The sequence below is a fragment of the Taudactylus pleione genome, unplaced genomic scaffold (assembly GCF_031769625.1).
Source record: "Taudactylus pleione unplaced genomic scaffold, aTauple2 ptg000184l, whole genome shotgun sequence".
Lineage (NCBI taxonomy): Eukaryota > Metazoa > Chordata > Amphibia > Anura > Myobatrachidae > Taudactylus > Taudactylus pleione.
In genome coordinates, this window is record NW_028284586.1 from 8,071,993 (window position 1) to 8,094,087 (window position 22,095).

Sequence of the window (22,095 nt, forward strand, 5' to 3'; positions counted from 1 at the left end):
ACACCCATTTATTCAAATACATGAAAACAACTGGAACCATGCAAACCAGTCTCACCTCAGTCAGGTACGACAAGGGGAGGGAGATGTAGTAACCTGACCCTTTCCATGCATTTCATTCAAGATGGTAAACACTAGCAATAGTAAAAAAAAATATAATTTTCAAAATCAGATATTATTAAGAAAATGTATATGTATCCTTGGAAATTAGGATTAATGTCAATCAAGAACCACAAAATATTTCTTAGTGGTGTTTACTGATATTATTATTATTATTATTATTATTATTATTATTTATATTATTATTATTATAATAATACTGTAATAATAATAATACAAATACTTGGTTTTAGTTCACTTTCTTGCTATGTCAATAAAAATAATGTTTTTAGGCCATTTTATGTTAAATTTATTTACTGTTTTAGAATGAAAACAAAAGGTATTTTTGGAAAACTCAAAGGGCCTGATTCTGAGTCGGACACAGCAGCGTTGTCGGACGTTGTGGAGCGCTGTTTTTGCATGCACATGCATCTCAGTCACACTTGCGCCCCGTTTTTATTCATACAGTGTCACAGTACAGATTTGGATGCACACTATCAAAAATGAAAGGGGTGTTCCTCCATGGTGGCTGGGAGGTAACAGGGGGGCGGCTATAAAGATGCACAGAGATGTAGCACCATAAGGGAGTGTTCCAGGCTTGTCGCTGGAACACCAGTTTTGCCATAGGGCAGGTGCACATTTTGTTGGTGCGACCGATACTGACATCTAAAGATGCACCAAGTGGCATATCAGCATCTATGTAAGCTGACAGTGGGCACCTCAGTCCTTGCGCATTCGGTCACAAGGATGTAGAATCAGCCCCAAAGTATTCTAACAAAAAAGAAAAACAAGGTATAATTTGTGCTACTGCATAAAAATAATTGTGAGGTTGATGTTGCATTGTAAACACCCCAAAAAGTGTCAAAATAAGGCTCAGCACAGGGGTGAGAAAATCCTCAGGGGTGAAATGGTTAACTATATAAAGGGTAACTTATCAACACTTATCCACATCAGATATTTATTAAAGCATGAGCTTTCCTGAATCTTTGCTGTAAACTTACTGCTTGTACATAAAGTATGGTATTGAACCTAAAATAGAATATGTTTCTTTTAGATCCCTTTGTGAAAATTCAACTAGTCCATGGGCTAAAGTTAGCAAAAACCAAAAAGACATCGTGCATGAGAGGCACTATCGACCCCTTCTACAATGAGTCCTTCAGCTTCAAGGTCCCACAAGAAGAGCTTGAGAATGCCAGCTTGGTATTTACAGGTAAGTGAATGTTACTGGGTATTCATAAAAATATGAAGGACGTTTCATTAATACAGGATCCTCTTAGGAAGACGTATTCCAGGAACAGAAAGTAACATCATTTCTGGATAATTATATCTGGAATCCAGCAACCAAGTACACTAGTGAGAGGGTCAAACTGTTCCAGACAGCAGAGGTCAATTGCTTCTGGGCTTGGAAGACTGTAATGACTTGTACTGTTACATGTCAATCATAGAAAACAGTGCAGGAAAGCCTGCGGCTGTTGTAGAAGCTGCCTGGTCACTCACTGTCATATTTAATTTCTGAACATCATATGAGGTGCAGCACATCCAGCAGTGTATTGCAGATTACCTTGGCACCAGCTTTTCTTATTTTAGCCCATCCGAACTAAAAGCCATATATTTTGCCTGTAGCACAGGGCAGACCATGTGCTGGTCAGCTACCAATATATAAAATGTTATTGCAGAAAAATGTATCTGTATATATCTATTGACAGATGCTATAGGTGTTGATGCAGGTGCCAGTGGTGTGATGGAGGTTAGTCCACACAATGAATAACTTAACCAGGGACTGGTTTATTAACCAGGCAGAACAGGTTGTAGCAGGGGCTGGCTGGCAACTTTTAGCCTGGGGGGCAAATGCATGCAGGCGGCCCTGGCAGAGGAGTAGCGTGTAGCCAGGGTGCCCGAAGAACGTGCGTGCTACGGCGCCTCCCCCCCCTCAAGTGTTCCAGGGAGGAGGCGTGTCCATATGGGATTAATGTAAAGTAAAAATAAAGATATGGGGCAGCCCCGTCGTGGTGCCCATATGCAGTGCCCCAGGAGAGGACCCCCTTATGCAGGCCTCCAGTAGTGCCCCCAGTAGTGATCCCTCCTATGCAGTGCCCCTTATACAGTGCCCCCAGTAGTGGTCCCCCCTGTGCAGTGCCCCTTGTGCCCCCAGTAGTAAGCCCCTTATATAGTGCCCCCAGTAGTGGTACCCCCTATGCAGTGCTCCTTATATAGTGCCCCCAGTAGCAGTCCACACCCCATGCAGTGCCCCCAATAGTGGTAACCCTTATGCAGTGCCCCTTAAATAGTGGCCCCAGTTGTAGTCTCCCCCCTATGCAGTACCCCCCATATTGCCCTTTTTATAGAGCCCCCAGCAGTGGTCCCTCGATGCAGTGCCCCCAGTGGTAGTCCCCTCCCCCCTATGTAGTGCCCCTAGTAGTAGTCCCCTCCCCCTATGCAGTGCCCCTAGTAGTAGTCCCCCCCCTTGTAGTGCCCCCAGTAGTAGTCACCCCCAGTTGTAGTCCCCCCCCTTGAAGTGCCCCCAGTTATAATCCCCAGTAGTGGTCCCCCCTTGTAGTGCCCCCCCTTGTAGTGCCCCCAGTAGTGATCTCCCCCTTGTAGTACCCCCAGTAGTGGTCTCCCTCTTGTAGTGCCCCCAGTAGTAGTCCCTCCCTCTTGTAGTGCCCCCAGTAGTGGTTCCCCCTTTGTAGTGCCCCCAGTAGTCCCCCCCTTGTAGTGCCCCCAGTAGTCCCCCCAGTAGTAGTAGTCCCCCCCTTGTATTGCCCCCATTAGTAGTAGTACCCCCTTGCAGTGCCTCCAGTAGTGGTTGCCCCCTTGTGGTGCCCCCAGTAGTGATCTCCCCCTTGTAGTACCCCAGTAGTGGTCTCCCTCTTGTAGTGCCCCCAGTAGTAGTCCCTCCCTCTTGTAGTGCCCCCAGTAGTGGTTCCCCCTTTGTAGTGCCCCCAGTAGTCCCCCCCTTGTAGTGCCCCCAGTAGTCCCCCCCTTGTAGTGCCCCCATTAGTAGTAGTCCCCCCCTTGTATTGCCCCCATTAGTAGTAGTCCCCCCCCTTGCAGTGCCTCCAGTAGTGGTTGCCCCCTTGTGGTGCCCCCAGTAGTGATTTCCCCCTTGTAGTACCCCCCAGTAGTGATCTCCCCCTTGTAGTACCCCCAGTAGTGGTCTCCCTCTTGTAGTGCCCCCAGTAGTAGTCCCTCCCTCTTGTAGTCCCCCCCCCCCCCCGTAGACACATGTAATAAAAAAAAACAAAAAACACTTACCTGAATCCCCGCTCCTGCCGTCGCCATCCGCTCCTCCGTCTGTCCTTCCCAGGCATTATGGGAGACACGTCATATGATGTCATGACGCCTCTCCCATTGCCCACTGCGGGAGCCGGAAGATGGAGCGGCTCCTGCAGTGGGCGCAGAATCAGCTAATGAGAGTCTGACAGACTCTCATTGGCTGCTGCTTACAACAAACACACAGCTGCCGGAGCCGGCGGCTGTGTGTTTGTTACTTGTGTAGCGCTGACCGAACTCCGTCCGGTCAGCGCTACACACACGGTGCAGTCTGTGTCACAGTGACACAGACTGCCCGCGGCCCACATGACGCTGCGGCCCGGGGGGCACGTGGCACCCTGCCCCCCGGCCCAGCCCGCCACTGGGTTGTAGGATAACACAGGTTTAATGCTGATATGTTGAAAAGGTACACAATACAGATGTATAACAGATAATATGGATCCATCCAGAAACGGATAGGGACCATGCAGGGTGGTGCCATGTGGAGTGGCGGCAGTGGAGTATGCGCCCACTTATATATAGCGGTGGTGACACAATGGAGTATGCAGGGTTTCTCATGTAAGAAAGGTAGACTCACCGAGGAGACACTCAGGGACATGTCCTTCCTCTATGGAGGACAGAGCTGAAGATGCATGGAAAAGCAGCGCATGCGGTGTAACGCACTTGCGTCGGAGGTCGCGCTGTGACACGACCCCTTCACTACGGGGTCCCAGCAGGGTTAGGTCTAGACTATACAAGGCTGATGGACCTGTGACGTCACACCCACGTGACCCGGCCTGAAAGGGGGAGGGGCGGGGATGCTAACGGGGGACCGAAAGTGTCCCCTCGTGGGCGTGCTGCGCTCGCCACGCTTCGGGCACGAGCAATATTTATTCCCCCTCTATGCCCTAGTGGATGGTAACGCAGGAGCTGTCCAGCCTCCTTCAGCGGTTACGTGGTGGATACGTCACAGAGGTCCTTTAGCCACATAGGAAATAGCAGCAACCGTCCCAGCAGTACAGAAGAGACAGTGAAGAGTGTTCTCCTCCAGCATGGGCGTTGTCATTGTCTACATACAGTGAAAGCAGTCATTTCAACAAACTGAGCCTATCCATTCACTGGGAAACAATGACATTACTAAGTTTGGCCACGGGAAAATGGCCACATCATAACGATGATGTGGCCACATCTCCAGCGGTGGCTATAACACTTTTTAAGCCTTTGCCTATTATCCCCTCCCCCCTAGACATACAATCATTGCTCCGTGCACTAGAAGCTGGTGCGAGTGGCACCTGTACATCACTGTAAGCCCAAATCGAGCATGCCTAAGCACATCCACAGAGAGATGTGCCAAGCGAAGCAGTACATTATGTCTCTACAGGCCAGTAGATGAATTACAGCTTTATCACTGTACAGATGTGTCCACACACATCTTACCTCCGTGCGCTACAAGTCACTTTAAACATAACGTGTGAGCGATCTGCAACCTGGTTTTGTGCGACATTTTACCTTCAATGCATCTTATTTGCAAAGCTGTGGGTGTATCTGCATGCGAACTGCTACGTTACGGTGTCAGCGGCTGTGACACTGTAACGTAGCATTTTGCATACAGATACACAGGAATATAGGCATGCCGCATATCATTTTAATCAGCAGGAGCTGCTTATTCGTCCCATTCGCATCGCTGTGTGAATAAGAAACATTTGAAGGTAAAAAGTTGCATGAAAAGATGCTCTGCGCTACTGAGTCACGCCACGGCATGGCGCATCAAGAAGGGCTGTTTAATGCGCAAGTAAGTAAGATGTATGTGGACACATCTGTAGATTGCTAAATGGATCCCATAAGTCCCTTACTACAGCAAGTAAAGTTACTGTGATAGATGTGGTAAAATCACATACCAGCTTGGAAGCAGGAAGCATATAGACAGACAGCAATGTCATTTTTACTGCTTAAACTGCATTCTGTATGACATGATCTTCTGCTTATATCCATGATCCTTATACATTACCTTCTGACACATTTTTGATGGCAGTGCAGGTGGTGGGTAATAAATGTTATGACGGTAAAGCGGCCCATACACGGTGCGATTTGAAAATGTACGACACCTCGGAACGTTTTCATATTCAGCCCGATGCATCGCATGCTGTTGTGAATGGCGAACGATGCATCTTACAAGATGCTTCGTTTACCTATTTAACAGCATGACGGATCGTAGATCTTATGGTTTTTCCATAAGATCTACGATGCCGATGTATGACGGCGGGGACGCGCATCGCCGTTGTACAGCATGCCAAAACACACACGATATGCACGATTGATCCTTGCGATCGATCGAAATCGTGCATATCGTGTGTAAAATCGCCCCATGCATGGGCCGCTTTAGGAACCTCGCAGACAGAGATGTGCCATTAGGTTTTCTCAGGGTAAACAAGGTAATTCACATCTAGCTGATGAGCTGTTTAATGCACCAGGCAGAAGAGCACACTGTGAAGACTGTCATCTCCTTGTCCTGCAGATATCACAGGGGCTGAGCATACCTCTCTATTCAGCATTATAATGACTTTGCAAATATTACAGTGCAGCTGATCAGTCATTTCAGAGTTGCCCTTTAAGCTCTGAGATAGCTGTATAACAAAATCTGAAGTATTAAGAGCTTTTTAATATTCTTACCATGTAAATTTGTATGACTAAACCACTGGTCGTAACTTTCATTAATAGATCTCTTAGTGCAAAATCGTTTTATTGTTCTTTGACTTTGTGAAGTAAAGTTATTATTATTAAAAGTCACTCAATCTCTTACTGTTATTATTTGATGCCTGAATCTTAAGGATTGTCTGCTAGGGATCTTCTTAAGATGACGGTAGAGGGCTTTATATACCAAGCAAAGCGGGTTGCAGGTGAAAATTTAAAATGGCACCCACAGCCAATGTACAGGCCGGCGTGCTTTACAAAGGCTGCAGGCGCTGTTTTAATCTTTCACCTCACTTCAAAACGTCACACCGCTTCAATTTATGGGTTGGCGATGAGACCAATCCAAACTACTGCCTGAAACAGCCATTGGTACTCCACCCATGCACCCGATCTTTACATGTCAGATATGTCAGATTTTCCTTCAGATATGAACGATTGAAAGATTTTTAAAATCGTTATCATTCAGATCTGAAGAAAAATCTGACCGTGTGTATGCACCATTAGTTCATCTTCAAGTAATGTTATTTAAGTAGATCTCCTCAGTCTCCGTTTTTAGCATGCAAACAGTATTGTCAGAAATTATACAGTTTTAAAAATATATATATTTGTGATTTAGGAAAGTAACATTAAACATATATTATCCTGGGGGAAAACATTAAAGAGGACTTGTAACAACATTGTAGCTGTTTTTTCTTTTTATTTATATTCTGGCTTTTTGCCTCTGGTCTTGATCGTTATTTTCTTTCATCTGCTAAAATTACTTTTCTACCTATGTTTTTTTTTTTTTTTTTAGTTAAATCAAAAATTTCAAAGAAACGTACTGATCATTGTTGGCGGAGGGCTGTGTGTTCGCTAATATGGCAAAATCCGCCATTTGAAAGTCGCTCACCAGCTAGGATCTTACAAAAGCGGCCTGGAATGAAAGAGGCTTAGTGCAGTACTCAGTGCATGGGTAGCCAGCATGGGGTTCTAGGAATAAAAATTCAGTTCTTCACGTTAAGGGGTTTATTGTGTATAACCCACAGTGATTAAAGTCTTGTGTTCTGTTCCCTTTCCCTTAATGCAATCCTCTTTTTAGAATAGGAAATACATCATGTATTTCCTGCTGTTATCCTTTATAAATTCTTATTAAATATTTAACAGCAACCTGAGGCTTAGCTGAATTCATTATTTCAGTGTTGCAAACTCTAGCCAACCTGAATGACTAGATTTCCATCTGAAGTTAGATGCATATTCATTATCAGTCACTTTAAAGTGATATAACATGGGTAATTTACTAAATGTAGAACATGTCAAAACATGTTCATACTGAACTCATGCACTTTCTCTCTGCCTATAACATACAGTACGTAGGGGCAAACCCCATTCTGCTTTTGGCCTCTTCCCCCTACCCTGTAGAAACAATCTGTGTAATCTTTTTGGGGGATTTACAATTGGAAATGTGCATGGTGACTGCAGAGGCTCTTGGTGGGCTGTAGGTTCCAATCACACAAGAATGTTGGCCTAGGGTCAGGTCAGGATGTGAAGGCGAAGAAAGAGAAAATATGTAAAGTTATGTATGGGCTGTATAGAGGTACAATAGCTTATGGAGGTTATGTGGGTGGTTATGAAATATGATAAGCTTGTCTGAAGAGGTGAGTTTTTAGGGAATGCTTGAAGGTTTGGAGACTAGGGGAAAGTCTTATTGTGCATGGTAAGGCATTCCAAAGAGTGGGGGCAGCCCCAAAAAATTCCTTGTAACCATGAATGGGAGCAGGTAATAAGTGTGGATAAGAGACGCAGATCTTGTACAGAGCATTGAGGTCGGGTTGGGGTATATTTTAAGGTTAGTGAAGAGATGTAAGTTGATGTAGTTTGGTTAATAGCCTTATGTGTAAGTAAAAGTATTTTATATTGAATTCGATAGAATACAGTTAACCAATGGAGGGCTTGACAGAGCGGAGCAGCAAACAATGAACGTTTAGCAAGGAAAATCAGCCTTGCAGCTGCATTCAAAATGGATTGTAGTGATGAAAGTCTATTTTGGGAAAGACCAGTAAGGAGACTATTGCAAAATTCAATGTGGGAGATAATGAGTGCATGAATTAGAGTTCTTGTCTAAGATAAAGGCGTATTCTGGAGATGTATTTTAGCTGTATGTAACATGATTTGGAAACAGATTGTATGTGGGGAACAAAAACAGTTCAGAGTCAAGTATAACACCTAGGCAGCTAGCTTGTGGGGTAGGGTTGATTGTCGAGTTATCAGCAGTGATAGAGATTTCAGAGTAGTAACTACTATTGGAAATATTATTAGTTCTGTTTTGGAAAGATTAAGTTTGAGGTGGCGAGATGACATCCACAATGAAATGGCAGAAAGACAATCAGTAACGCGAACAAACACAAATGGTGGCACATCTGGAGATGATGGGTTGATTTGAGTATCATTCACATACAGATGATACTGTAATCCAAAAGAGTTTATAAATTGCCAAGAGATGTGGTATAGATTGAGAAAAGCAGGGAATCTAAGACTGAGCCTTGCAGTACTCCAACTGATAGAGGAAGTGGATTCAGAGAAATGAACGCTGAAAGAGCAGATTGATAAGTAGGATGAAAACCAGGATAGAGCTGTATCCTGAAGATGTGGGATTCGTATTGTTTGTATGAGGAGAGAGTGGTCAATAGTGTCAAATGCACCACAGAGATCTAGAAAAATAAGTGGGTAATGGCCTTTAGACTTAGCAGTGATCAGATCATTCACTGTCAGTGTAGTCTCTGTGAAGTGTGTGGAATGAAAGCCTGACTGAAGTAGGTCCAATACACTGTTCAAGTGTGTGAGGCAGGTAAAGGCAAGTCTATTAAGTAGCTTAGAGGGCCATGGGAGCTAGAAAGGGGATAGTAATTTGAGAGAGAGAGTTAGGGTCAGATCTCTGGTGTTTTTTTTCTTCAGAATAGGGGTAATCACTGCATGTATGAATAGTGATTGAAAGTTGCCAGTAGAGAGAGAGATTACACATTTTAATTAGGGTTGGGATGAGCACAGAAGCCAGAGCTTTACGGATTTGTGAGGGTTTAGGATAAAGAGGAGAAGTAGTAGACTAGGAGGATGAGAAGAATGTAGTTATTTCATCTTCATTTGTGGGGTCAAATGAAGAGAATGTGCCAGAGGGTTCAGGGAATTGAGCAACGGGTTCAAGGAATTGTTGGCCGAGGAAGAGAATACTATTGCATTTTGAATAGTATCAATCATGTCCTTAAAATAGGATGCAAGATCTAGTGCACTGACAGTAGCTGTTGGGTTGGGTGCGGGAGGGGTAAGAAGTAAGTTAAATGTATTAAAAAGTTGCCTGGTGTTAGAAGCTTGAGCAGAAATGAGAGATTGGAATTATGTTTGTTTGAAAGTAACCTTATGATGGGAGTGATAGTTTTATATGCGAGGACAAAAAAGGACTAGATAAATAAGATATATATCTATATCAGGCGCATTTAAAATCTTAAGACAATATAGTTATTAGCAAGTAAATGAATAATTATACTATATGTTTATATGCTAGGAAGCCACTTGGAGTACGAGATTTACGCCTGTGGCATTCTACTTTACATGAGAATTTTTGTAGGCATCTGCATAAATTAAAATGCGATGGATGAAAGTCTACATGGAGTGTGATGGGTTATTTCTAGAGTTTGGTTATGGTGTGATACAGCAATCTCAGGAGAAGTGAATACAGTGGTGAGAGTAGTTATTGCAGAGAGGTGAAAAAAGTTGTTGAAAATTAATAGCATTCGTATTTTTGCGAGTTTGAGGAAACTTAGTAGAGGTTTCAGGCCACTGGGAGAGGCCAAGAGAGGAGGTTAGAGAAAGTAGTTTGGAGGCACAAGGAGATTGTGGACTCTTAATAGAGATATTGAAATCACCCATGATGATGGTGATGTCAGAGGATAAAAAGTGAGGGAGTCAAACAGAAAAATGTGTAATGCTTGCCTATATTTCCATATCTGTATAATGCTTGCCTATATTTCCATAGCTGTGTAATGCTTGCCTATATTTCCATAGCTGTGTAATGCTTGCCTATATTTCCATATCTGTATAATGCTTTCCTATATTTCCATAGAGGTGTAATGCTTACCTATAATCCCATAGCTGTGTAATGCTTGCCTATATTTCCATATCTGTATAATGCTTGCCTATATTTCCATAGCTGTGTAATGCTTGCCTATATTTCCATAGCTGTGTACTGCTTGCCTATATTTCCATATCTGTATAATGCTTGCCTATATTTCCATAGCTGTGTAATGCTTGCCTATATTTCCATATCTGTATAATGCTTGCCTATATTTCCATAGCTGTGTAATGCTTGCCTATATTTCCATAGCTGTGTAATGCTTGCCTATATTTCCATATCTGTATAATGCTTTCCTATATTTCCATAGAGGTGTAATGCTTACCTATATTCCCATAGCTGTGTAATGCTTGCCTATATTTCCATAGCTGTATAATGCTTGCCTATATTTCCATAGCTGTGTAATGCTTGCCTATATTTCCATAGCTGTGTACTGCTTGCCTATATTTCCATATCTGTATAATGCTTTCCTATATTTCCATAGAGGTGTAATGCTTACCTATATTCCCATAGCTGTGTAATGCTTGCCTATATTTCCATAGCTGTATAATGCTTGCCTATATTTCCATAGCTGTGTAATGCTTGCCTATATTTCCATATCTGTGTACTGCTTGCCTATATTTCCATAGCTGTGTAATGCTTGCCTATATTTCCATAGCATCATACTTGCCAACTCTCCCTCATTGTCAGGGAGACTCCCTGAAATAGCAGCAACCTCCCTGTCTCCCTGAAGAGTCTACCAATCTCCCTCATTTCATCTTACCCCCATTATGACACTGTTAAATAAAAGAAAAACAGAGATATATACATTCAAATGGGATCATTAGTATCATTTCTCTGCAATGGTTGTAAGGCCCAATGATACCTATGGTTACATGTATTTTCTGAGAAGTATCAGTGTATTTTCATCAATAAGTAGATCTTACTAACTGCTTTGGGGCTCATTTACATGTGGATGTAAATCAATTTTATGACACACCTCTCAGATGTAGCAGTACACGTCCACTTTACCTCCCCGCTCATAGGTGCTGCTTTTACAATCTCCCTGAAATACTATTTCAAAAGTAGGCAAGTATGCATAGCATGCTTGCCTATATTTCCATATCTGTGTAATGCTTGCCTATACTTCCATAGCTGTGTAATGCTCACCTATATTTCCATATCTGTGTAATGCTTGCTTATATTTCTATAGCATGCTTGCCTATACTTCCATAGCTGTGTAAAGCTTGCCTATATTTCCATAGCTGTGTAAAGCTTGCCTATATTTCCATAGCTGTGTAATGCTTGCCTATACTTCCATAGCTGTGTAAAGCTTGCCTATATTTCCATATCTGTGTAATGCTTGCCTATACTTCCATAGCTGTGTAATGCTTGACTATATTTCCATATCTGTGTAATGCTCACCTATATTTCCATATCTGTGTAATGCTTGCCTATACTTCCATAGCTGTGTAATGCTCACCTATATTTCCATATCTGTGTAATGCTTGCTTATATTTCTATAGCATGCTTGCCTATACTTCCATATCTGTGTAAAGCTTGCCTATATTTCCATATCTGTGTAATGCTTGCCTATACTTCCATAGCTGTGTAATGCTTGACTATATTTCCATATCTGTGTAATGCTTAACTATAGCTGTGTAATGCTTGCCTATAATGCTTACCTATATCTGTGTAATGCTTGCCTATATTTCCATAGCAATAGCATGCTTACCTATATTTCCATATCTGTGTAATGCTTGCCTATATTTCCATAGCTGTGTAATGCTTGCCTATATTTCCAAAAGCTGTGTAATGCTTGCCTATATTTCCATATCTGTGTAATGCTTGCCTATATTTCCATATCTGTGTAAGCCGCGCGCGAGCATTCACACTCCGGGGATCCGGCACCGCCGCACAGCTGCGGTGGTGGGGGTCCCCAACCTCCCGATTTCACCACCCGCGGGCCACTTCGGCCCACGGGTGGAACAGCGGGACAGTACTGTCCCGCTGAAATCGGGATGTTGGGAAGGGGTCCGTCCTCTATGGGTGGTACCCCTGTTCGACCATACTGGTCGAACACCCCTAGAGCCGGCCCTGTCTCCCGGATATCCTGCATGCCTTCCCTTTACTGAGTGAAGTGTACGGCCCAGGAATTTGATGACGTAATGGAAGAAGTCTAGCCAGTACCCATTGTGATTGTAAGCCGGAGTAATTGCAACTGTGCAAGGAGCACAAGTTAGAGTAATGCAACTATTCAAGAATGTCAGCTCATGTGTCAACTAACTGCACTGCCTAGCAAATATAGGTGAAACGTGCTGGAGTGGGAAATGTGACATGTAAATAAAGTCCACCTCATTTATTTCTATCAGCACCCATTGATCACACCACTGGTAACTCTATACTGCTGCACCTGCTGTAACTACAATACTTGCACTTTGCTGTGATTACTTCTTGACCTGCAGGGACACCCATTTCCTGATTCACCCATAGAAGGCTGAGGTGTGATGGACATATAACATCGCCATCCACAAAGCAAAAACATTTACTATTTGAAATTGATTATGCAAGAGAAATAAAGGTCAGAAGCTTCAATTATGCCTACTGTATTTGATATATTCTGCCCATGAAAGCATACAGTATGTCCCAGTTATGTTCCAGGATCAGAATGATTACATTTAGAGACTGACCCAAGGAGCGGAAAGTGACGTATATACTGTTTCCATTATTCATACACACTGCATCACATTTATATTTACTAAAGTAAGACTCTCACATGCTTGCATTAATACACTTTAATGTCAGACACCAACACATGTCCCCTCAGGGAAGGCCTCCCAGCATTTACCGATGGTATCTATCACTGCTGATTATCTGTGGTCCAGCCATTGGTCACATATGAGAAGAGATATAAGTGGAACTGAATGATTTAGCACATATTGCACTCTGCTATTTATAGTATTGTGTATGTTCTATATCACACAGCAAGCAGCACAATGACAGGACACTCAGTTTCAGGGGACTCACAGTCCTGCTTAATGCAAAGTTTCAGTATCTTGGTTACAGTGAAGTCTGTTTTCATTAAACAACTCATCACTTAACTATCATGATAACTGGAAGTGTCTTGGATGCAAACAGATCTAGTGCTAGGGTGCAAAAAGCCATTCAGTGTTCGGGGTTTTATCAGAGATTTAGAGCAACTATCATTCATGTATTATATATTTTTATATGTATATTGTATTTAATAATACTAATTTAAAACCAGAATTGGAGAACATGCAGATGAAAATAACGTACTATTTGATTTACTTCAGTCATTTGGGCATGACATGTGCTATGTGAAATTGCCACAAAGCTGTTTTAAACCAATGATAAGCCCCAACGATGTGTCACAATTGCACTCTCATGAGTTTTGCCATGATTGTGTGCATTCAAGTTTATTATAGTCTCATATGTATACAATACTTGCCTACTGTCCCAGAGTTCTTCTGGAACCATGGGAGTCTGGATCACCCTTCCAGATCTTGACCACTTTCCCTATGAATTGGGCGGCTCAAGGGCTTGATTACATGGTTTGAGAGTAGGCGGGGCAATGATGATGTGAAACGCGTTGCCACACTGCTGTCACTTTCTATTTAGATCTCTCCTCTGGAAACTCCCATTGAAAGGCTTAGTAGTAGGTTTGATATTAATGATAATAGTTGTTGGTAGACAACTGCTTTAAGATCTGTACATGTTTGTTCTGTCAATGCCTTTTTTTGTGCAAAACAGTACAATGTTTTACCTATATGGAAACATGGCTTGTCACCACCTCCTGATCAAGTAGTAGAAATAGGTCCATCTCACGCTCTATGACTGCAGACAATAGAATAGGAAATTCGCCTTTTTAGCAGGAAGTTACCCAAACACAACTGGGTAAATCATCAGTATGCCTTCCCTGCTCTTAGCAAACGGTCCTGCATACATTTCTAAGGAAAATAACAGAGCATTATTATGTCTGGCACATCAGAAGAAGCACACTGTGAGTAGAAAACCAGGCACAGTGGAGAAAGGAGGAAACTGGCAGTTATACATGAGACCAGGAACGGGCAATCTTCTGCGCTCAAGCTGTTTCTGAATTACATCTCCTATCATGCAGATGGCTCGAGGTTATCCACGGCTGCCCTTCATTTATAAATTGTTCAATGACACAAGCAACAATATGCGATAAGAGTAATTTGAATATTGGCTACATTTGTTCCTTCAAATTCTGGACAGCCAGGTGCCCATGAGAGCTGTAATTGGACACACGCCACTAAATAAAGAAAATATATTTATTTCTGTGTTCTGTTGTATTTCCTTGGAATAATCACTGTTACAACAAACCAAGGACATATGCCTGGCATGGAAAGTCACGAGCATTACAAACATAATATTTGTAATTTACAGATGGGGTAGGCTATCATCTTAGCTCATGTCTCCCCCAAGATTGCTCAGCTCCTGCGGCACATTATAATTCAATTACAAAGACTCTTAGGAACTTATAATGCAAAGTGGCAGATGTGAATCCGTGCAGATACTCTGTGTCTGATACTGTACTTGTGATTCCGAGTGTGCCAGGTATATTATTCCAATGTGTAGAGTCCATGTTCCCGATAATGAAGCAGTGCAACAGTTAGGTGGGCTCTGCCAGTATAATAATATATAGGCAATCCTCCTTTTTAAGAAATGTACCCTATTTCTATTATTTAAAATTATATATATAAGAGAAGTGCACAGACCCCGTGTTTTGGTTCTAAATCATTGTAGTGTTTTGATTTTGGTTTTGGTAAAACCACCCTCAAGTGTTTTTGATTTGGTTTTGGATTTGGAATTTTTTAAAAATGTATAAAAACAGCTAAAATCAAACTTGGACCTGTTTTTGCTCCTGTAGTATTATTAACATCTATAACATTAATTTCCAGTCATTTCCAGTTAATTTTGACCACTTCACAGCACCTGGAATTATGAGGGAGGGACTTAAATGAAATCCAAAGTATGCGAGATCCTGTATATAGACCCGAGTTCTGAACTTGCCGATAAGACTGAGCAAGGACTCGATTCTACTCGGAATCCCAGAGTTCGGGTGTGTTAGTTTTCAGCAAAACCGGTCTGCTCATCTCTAATATATACTTTATTATTATTATTATGATTATTTATATTTAAAGCGCCACATAGCGTCCGAAGAGGAAATATACAGAGTAAACAGTGACTATACAGTTGAAGATATTGTACAATATTTTATTTAAATGTTCAATTTAAATGCACCTGGAATTATGAGTTAAAATGTTGTGATAAAGGAGAACAAAACTTGAAAAAGTCTACTTGCCATTTGGTTAAAATGTGGACTCTTTTAGAATGTCGATATATGGTTTTTTATTGAGTTTTAAGGTTAGGTTTAGGATTAGGCTAAAATAGATAAAAAAAATTGTGTTGACACTTGTTTCTGACCTCGTGCCTTATCTTATAACCACCTCTTACTCAAAGATTTCTTATATGCTACTACCCAGCTACAGTATGGTACTACTTACTATCCCCAACCCGACTCTTCCCTGACCTTTAATGCTTTTTTTTTAATAATCTTTTTATGAAAGTTTTCACATCACGTTGGAAAAAAACAACGAAACAACGGAAATGCAAGAAATGTATATCATCAATCAGGACTTGTCACAACTGAGTACACGTATCCAATACAAGGATGATAGGAGTCCAAACAAATACTTGCAAATGCCCTGCTTCCTGCTGCCACATCCTCCACTATAGTTGTACTTCTTTCTTCTAGCTCACCTTTCATTTGTAAGCTATCATAAGCAGAGCTCTCCCAACCTCCTGTCTGCTTCTTCTTGTCATATCTTATGTTCATTTACACTATAACCCTGGAAGCGGCATCCCGGCAGAGAAGGAAATCCCAATCGTCCTAAGGTAAGTATTGACTAACCTAATTCTACCCCCTAACCCTCCCTTAGGGGTGCCTAATCCTAATCTTCCCCCCAGTGCCTAACCCTAATCACCCCTCTAAGTGCCTAAACCTAACCCCCCTTCCCCGCCACCTAACCCTAAATCCCCCCCGGGGGTGCCTAACCCTAACCCTCCCTTCCCCTAGCTGAAACCTAACCTCCTGGGAGGGTGCCTAACCCTAAGTCCCCCCCGGGAACCCTAAACCTAACCCTCCCCCGTCCGCGGCTATCCACGTTCGGCGTCCGACATCCCGTCGATCGGGATGCCAGGCGCCATTCCACCCGCATCGGGAAAATGACAAGCGTCTACATTTAGACGCCTGTCATTTAACCCTCGCCGGGATTAAGCAGTCGGGAAGCCGGCTGTCGGGATTAGGTCCGCCGGCTTCCCGACTGCACACCATAACCCTACTATCTGGTACTACAGTGTATTGTGATGACCTACAAATAAAATTCGAATAATAACAATAATAAAATAGGTCTTCATCTTTATACTGTATCTACAGTTTAAGGGGTGAAATGATTACATTTTATGACACTTTTGTGTTGCGACTATATCCTGTGATAAGTAAATAGCTAATAAGGCGGGTAGTATAATCACTGCATTTGATGATGGCTAAGTTAATTTCATACACAGAATAGAAGTTGCTCAGAATCAATTTATTGGCTCATAACAGGTGCATGTAAGGGAGGGGTTAATCTAGACAAGAAAACAAAAGACAGAAATTCCCCCAGCACACGGCAATGGGCCAGCAAAAGAGACCTGCATCCTACATATAGTAATACAAAGCAGTTCTCAGTAACACACATTTGCAACTATAGGGTAAGTCACCAGCCATGTCAAGGCGTCTTTGCTCTGGTGATCCTACACTACAGCAGTGGTGACGAACCTTAGCACTCCTTCTGCTGTGGGAATACATATCCCAGCATGCCCTATCACAGTTTTAGCATTCCCTAATAGCAGAACTCTGGCAGTGCATGCTGGGATATGTAGTCCAACAGCCAGTGTTGGACTGGGGCATGAAGGGCCCACCGGGGGAATGCAGTGACAGGGGCCCATGCTTAAGGGGTGTGGCCAGCCACCACAGACACTTGGCTAACCAATAGGCAAAACTTGGTGCAGTTTTTATAGAAAGTAACCAATCCCATATGTTGATCAGTGGTACTACTGCACCAGGTAACTGACCATCTAATAGAGTAACAATGTATCATTTTAGGTCTGGAACCTGACACCTAGAAGAGGAGGGTGGGCCCTCAGGCAGTGGGGCCCACTGGGGATTTCCCCTGTGGCCAGTCCAACCCTGCCAACAGCAGCTGGAGTGCCAAGGTTTGCCACCACTGCACTACAGTATAAAAGCACCATTTTGGGCCGTCCACTTCGCTCAACAAATGCATGCCTCCTCTCCTGCCAACTGATTACTTCCTCCCACTCCTGCCTCCAAGATATTGCCCTTGCTGCTCCTTACCTTTGGTACTTTCTCCCTCTCCTCATCAGACTCTCCACCTCTCTACAAATCTTCAAACGGGCTCTCAAGACCCACTACTTCATCAAGGCCTATCAGCTCTCATCCGAACCCACTGCTACATGCTCCTTCCTCACTGTCTACCCCTTCTGTGTCACGTCTGTTTGTCAGCCCCTCCCCTTTAGAATGTAAGCTCTCACAAGCAGGGCCCTCTTCCCTCGTGTGCTTCTCCTTATGATTCTACTCCTTGCTCCCCACAAAGGCATCTAACACTTGCTTGCTGACTCCCTGCTGTTTATTTTGAGTGTTATAGCTAATGAAGCACTATGTATAAACCATGGCCTTGTCCTGTATTGTACTGTAAGTCACTAGTTTCTTGTTCACTTATTTGTTTATGTACTTTGACAGCGCTGCAGAACACTTGTGGCGCCATATAAATAAAGGATAATAATAATATATTCATGTGTATGTAAATAAGAGCAAGCTCACCTGGAGGCACCCCAGATCCTCCAATTTGGTAACTTCCATTCTGTGTATCAGTGTTTTGAGAGGCATGTATTGGATCAGTGGCTGGAGGGAATGCTGATACTTGTAGTACCATGTTGAATGATCCTGGGGTGCCTCCAGCTTTTCCCAACCTGGCCCTTGAGATTTCCAGTCAGAGGACTGGGAGTCAGGGTGGCTAGGTGGGGAGGCAGCAGTAGACGAGGAGGAAGCATATATGACTTCCTCATCAGCTAATTCCGGGTGTTGACGAGATCTTCTAACTCATTGGTGGTTTTCACCAGTGACCCCTCCAAATGGGATATGGGCTTAGCTGCACCCAGGACCTCATTCACAGTCGGTCGAAGCGGCCGCTCGGTCGTACGGGAAAAGGGGCCGGATATGCAAATGATTCCCTCGCAAGTTGCGTCCCTAAGTTCGGATCGGTAGCTGGCCGACCAAGGGGAGGAAGCGGGCGGAATTCCAAAAAATACGCCCCCTTCTCGTACGCATTGCACGTGATCTCCGGGCATATAAGGATTAATCGAGACCATCGGGAACCATCGGAACTGGTCGTAGAGCTTAAGGTTGACCATACCCTCTCTTAAGCTCTACGATCATGTCAGTGTAAAAACCTCCCATGTCACATGTGCTATGACGCTACTTTGTTAATTATGCACTCCCATAAACTGTATGCACTCCCATAAAATGCCGTTCGCATAATTAGGCACGCCTGCATTCGGATCTCCACTCCCCCGTTTTCAAGCACCTTCCCCTGTTACCACCCACAAACACCTCAATCTGTCACTCAAACTACCGACCTGGCTGTGTTCAAGGAGAGAGAAATTTCTGATCGTAGCGGCTAGTTTGCGCACGTGCATTGCGAACTTTACGCATGCGCAGTATAGCAAACATCAGTGGCGTACGACCGTGCGGCCACTTCGACCGACTCTGAATGAGGTCCCTAATGAGCAGGTCGCAGCCCCCTGGTCAGGGACCCAGGAAATAGCAACTGACCAGTAGGTAAGTTAGACAACAGAGTGGCTGGAGATTATCACTAGTGAATATTGATAGTAACCGATGTTGAGTATCTCTGAAGTATATCGGTAGGGACTGATGATGAATATCACTGGAGAATATTGGTAGTGACCGATAATGAATTTCACTGGAGAACATCGGTAGCGACCGATAATGAATATTACTGGAGAATATCGGTAGTGACCGACGTTGAATATCACTGGAGAATATCGGTAGTGACCGATGTTGAATATTACTGAAGAATATCGGTAGTGACCGATGTTGAATATCACTGGACAATATCGGTAATGCCTGATGTAGCACACTGGAGTAATACAGCAAAGACTGGTGAAAGCGCACTGAGGATACAACAGCGTGGAACCTTGAACAGTGATCCGAAGCTTGCAGCTACTGGAGAAGCGAAGTTGTTCAGGCGACTTCAGGTTTCCTGGAGTCCTGCTTTATACCCTTCGGTAGCTGTCCATTGGAGGAGAGAGTCAGCTGAGAGCTGGCAAGGCTACCATTGGTAGAGGGTCCGGTCAAGTGAGAAAGACAACATGGCTGCGTCTGACCGCAAGGCTAGTCAGGGGAAGCCGGCGCCACAGTGAGTAACAGCTGATCCCAGGCACCTGACACAGCTGAGTTGGAAATGTGTGCAACTGAGAACTCTGCATTTTATTGTTATATAGGATGCAAGGCTCCTTTGCTGACCCATTGCAGTCTGCGAGGGGGAGGTGAGGGGGTTCTGTCCTTTTTATTCTCGAATAAGGCCACTTGTCAAGTTTGTTGATGCTTTACCTGTTGAGGTGACTTATTTATTTGTCACAAAAAAAGAATTCTAAACTTTTTTTTTTTTTTTTTCTCTAGACTTTATTTTGAAAGTGACACAAGCTGTAACTGTATTGTATGAATAAGGCATTTGCCTCTTGTCCTTTGATTGAATGTTAATCATTAATCCTGGTGAGGGCAGCAAAGTTCTTGTTTGTTTGAAATCGTTCACTACATAAAAAGCTAAAACATATTTATATATAGGCTCTTAGAGCCAGCACTTAGAAGTAGTCCTACCATATAAACCTATGAGATCATATTAAAATAAGTACCCACCTATTATATAGGCACAATAATCCCCAGAAGAACATCTTATATTTATTGAATTAGAAAGAAAAGCAAGACGTCAAAAAATATTGAAATATTCATAATGTAATATAAAATGTGAAGTATTTAGCTGTATTTTTCCAAAGGCATCTTTTGTGCCCAGTGTATGCCATCAGCTTGTGCTCGGGGTTCTGTCACACCAGTACCTATATGGACATGTACAGTAAATAACGTTAGATTGTGATGTGACATTTTCCTTGTTCTCACTCTGCGCCTTTTAAGATTTATCTACTATCCCAAAAATCTAGGTGCAAAAAGAAATTGTCTATGGTATTTCCAATTACCACAAAGTGATTCAGGGGCCTATTCATCATCTAAGGCCATATGGCCTCTGACATTGAAGGAATGAACTCGCTGCGAGGGATAGTTAAGTATCCAACTCGCAGCGGGGGAAGCGTGGCACCGGAGCAATTCATCATTGCTCCGGTGAGGAGACAACTGCTCCGAAAAGAAGTTGTCCCTGTGGAAAGTATCGCAGCTACTTCTGTAGCTGCATTACTTACCTGCTCCCCGTCGTCCCGGCTAAGCATGCATGACCTCAGGTCACACATACGCAAAGCCGCCGGGGGGGAGTGAGGAGGCGGCGGAGGGATCCGCTTGGTTCCCTGTTCGCATCCTCGGAACACCTTCCCATAGGAAAGAGCGGGGATCTGAGAACAAGGCGCCGTCTGAAGATGGCGCTTGTTCTCGGCAGCAAACTCCGAAAGCTTTCCGTTTTTGGAGTTTGCTGAATACCGGAGGGGTCCTATCGGACCCTTAATGATGAATAGCCCGGTAACCTAAATATGCGGAAACTAGCATTTCCGCATGGTTACCGGGTCATTTATCGTATGATGAATAGGCCTCTCAGCCCTTTAAAATGCGCGTTGGAAATGAAGGCACCCATGCAAATATAAATAATTATATAAGGTGGTGTGCAGATTTTGCAATCTGTAAATGACTCTTAGGGGTAAATTTACTAAAGTGAGAGTTTTTAGTAGTGAGTTTTAGAAGAGATGTTGCCCATAGCAACCAATCAGATTCTAGCTATTATCTTCTAGAAGGTGCTAGTTAAATGTGAAGTAGAATCTGATTGGTTGCTATAGGCAATATCTATTTACTAAAACTCATTTCTAAAAACTCTCACTTTAGTAAATTTACTCCTTACCATGTACTACCTCCTAAGGAGGGTCACTGAAAATTGGACTTTTCTATAAGATTGATTTCCTTGTCATATACATCACTATTTTGGAATTGATCCTATATCACATCAATAGGACAGATCCAGAAATCCCGATGGTGGCAGCGATGTATTGTTACTGTGCACATTACCTTTTTGGTTATTTTCCAACTGCGCTTGCACAACCTTTTATACCTAGGCAGCTGTGCATGCGTGGGAATAATAACGATCCTGTAAAAGAGTGACAATATTTGTTAAATTTTGACATCTATTATATACAAAGAATCCTATCCCATGTCAGTCCAAAAGATCGATATGGGATATTCAATTGGCCATCTATACTTAGTAGTAGGGGGAACCTTTTAGAATGTAAACTCTTACGAGCAGGGCCCTCTACGCTCTTGTACTTCTCCTTACTTTACTTTCATCTACTTCTTAAGCCATGTATCCACTACATGATATAATGAACGATTGAACGATAACGACATTGTTATCATTCAGTCGTTCATTATATTGTGCAGTGGATATTGAGCTCACACTGAATAATATATATATATCGTTCAGTGTGGGGGCCCTCCCTCATCCCGGAACCTGCACAACCTGACGATATAATCTGGTTGGACAGTAGGTTCTGGCCATGAGCGACGGAGACCACGACCAGCGGGAGCGCGCATCGCTGATCGTTGATGGCATATTCACTGCAAGATATTGCGGACGATTGAA

General features: G+C 43.1%; 1 protein-coding gene across 3 annotated transcripts in view; it reads left to right on the forward strand.

Moving 5' to 3' along the window:
• SYT17 (synaptotagmin 17) overlaps window positions 1-22,095 on the forward strand; it is a 133,785-nt gene that overhangs the window by 93,913 nt on the left and 17,777 nt on the right. For all 3 annotated transcript variants that reach the window (XM_088476223.1, XM_088476225.1, XM_088476224.1), the window contains exon 7: window positions 1,151-1,306. In XM_088476223.1, the coding sequence (XP_088332349.1) occupies window positions 1,151-1,306 (156 nt within the window). The remainder of the gene's footprint in view (window positions 1-1,150; window positions 1,307-22,095) is intronic.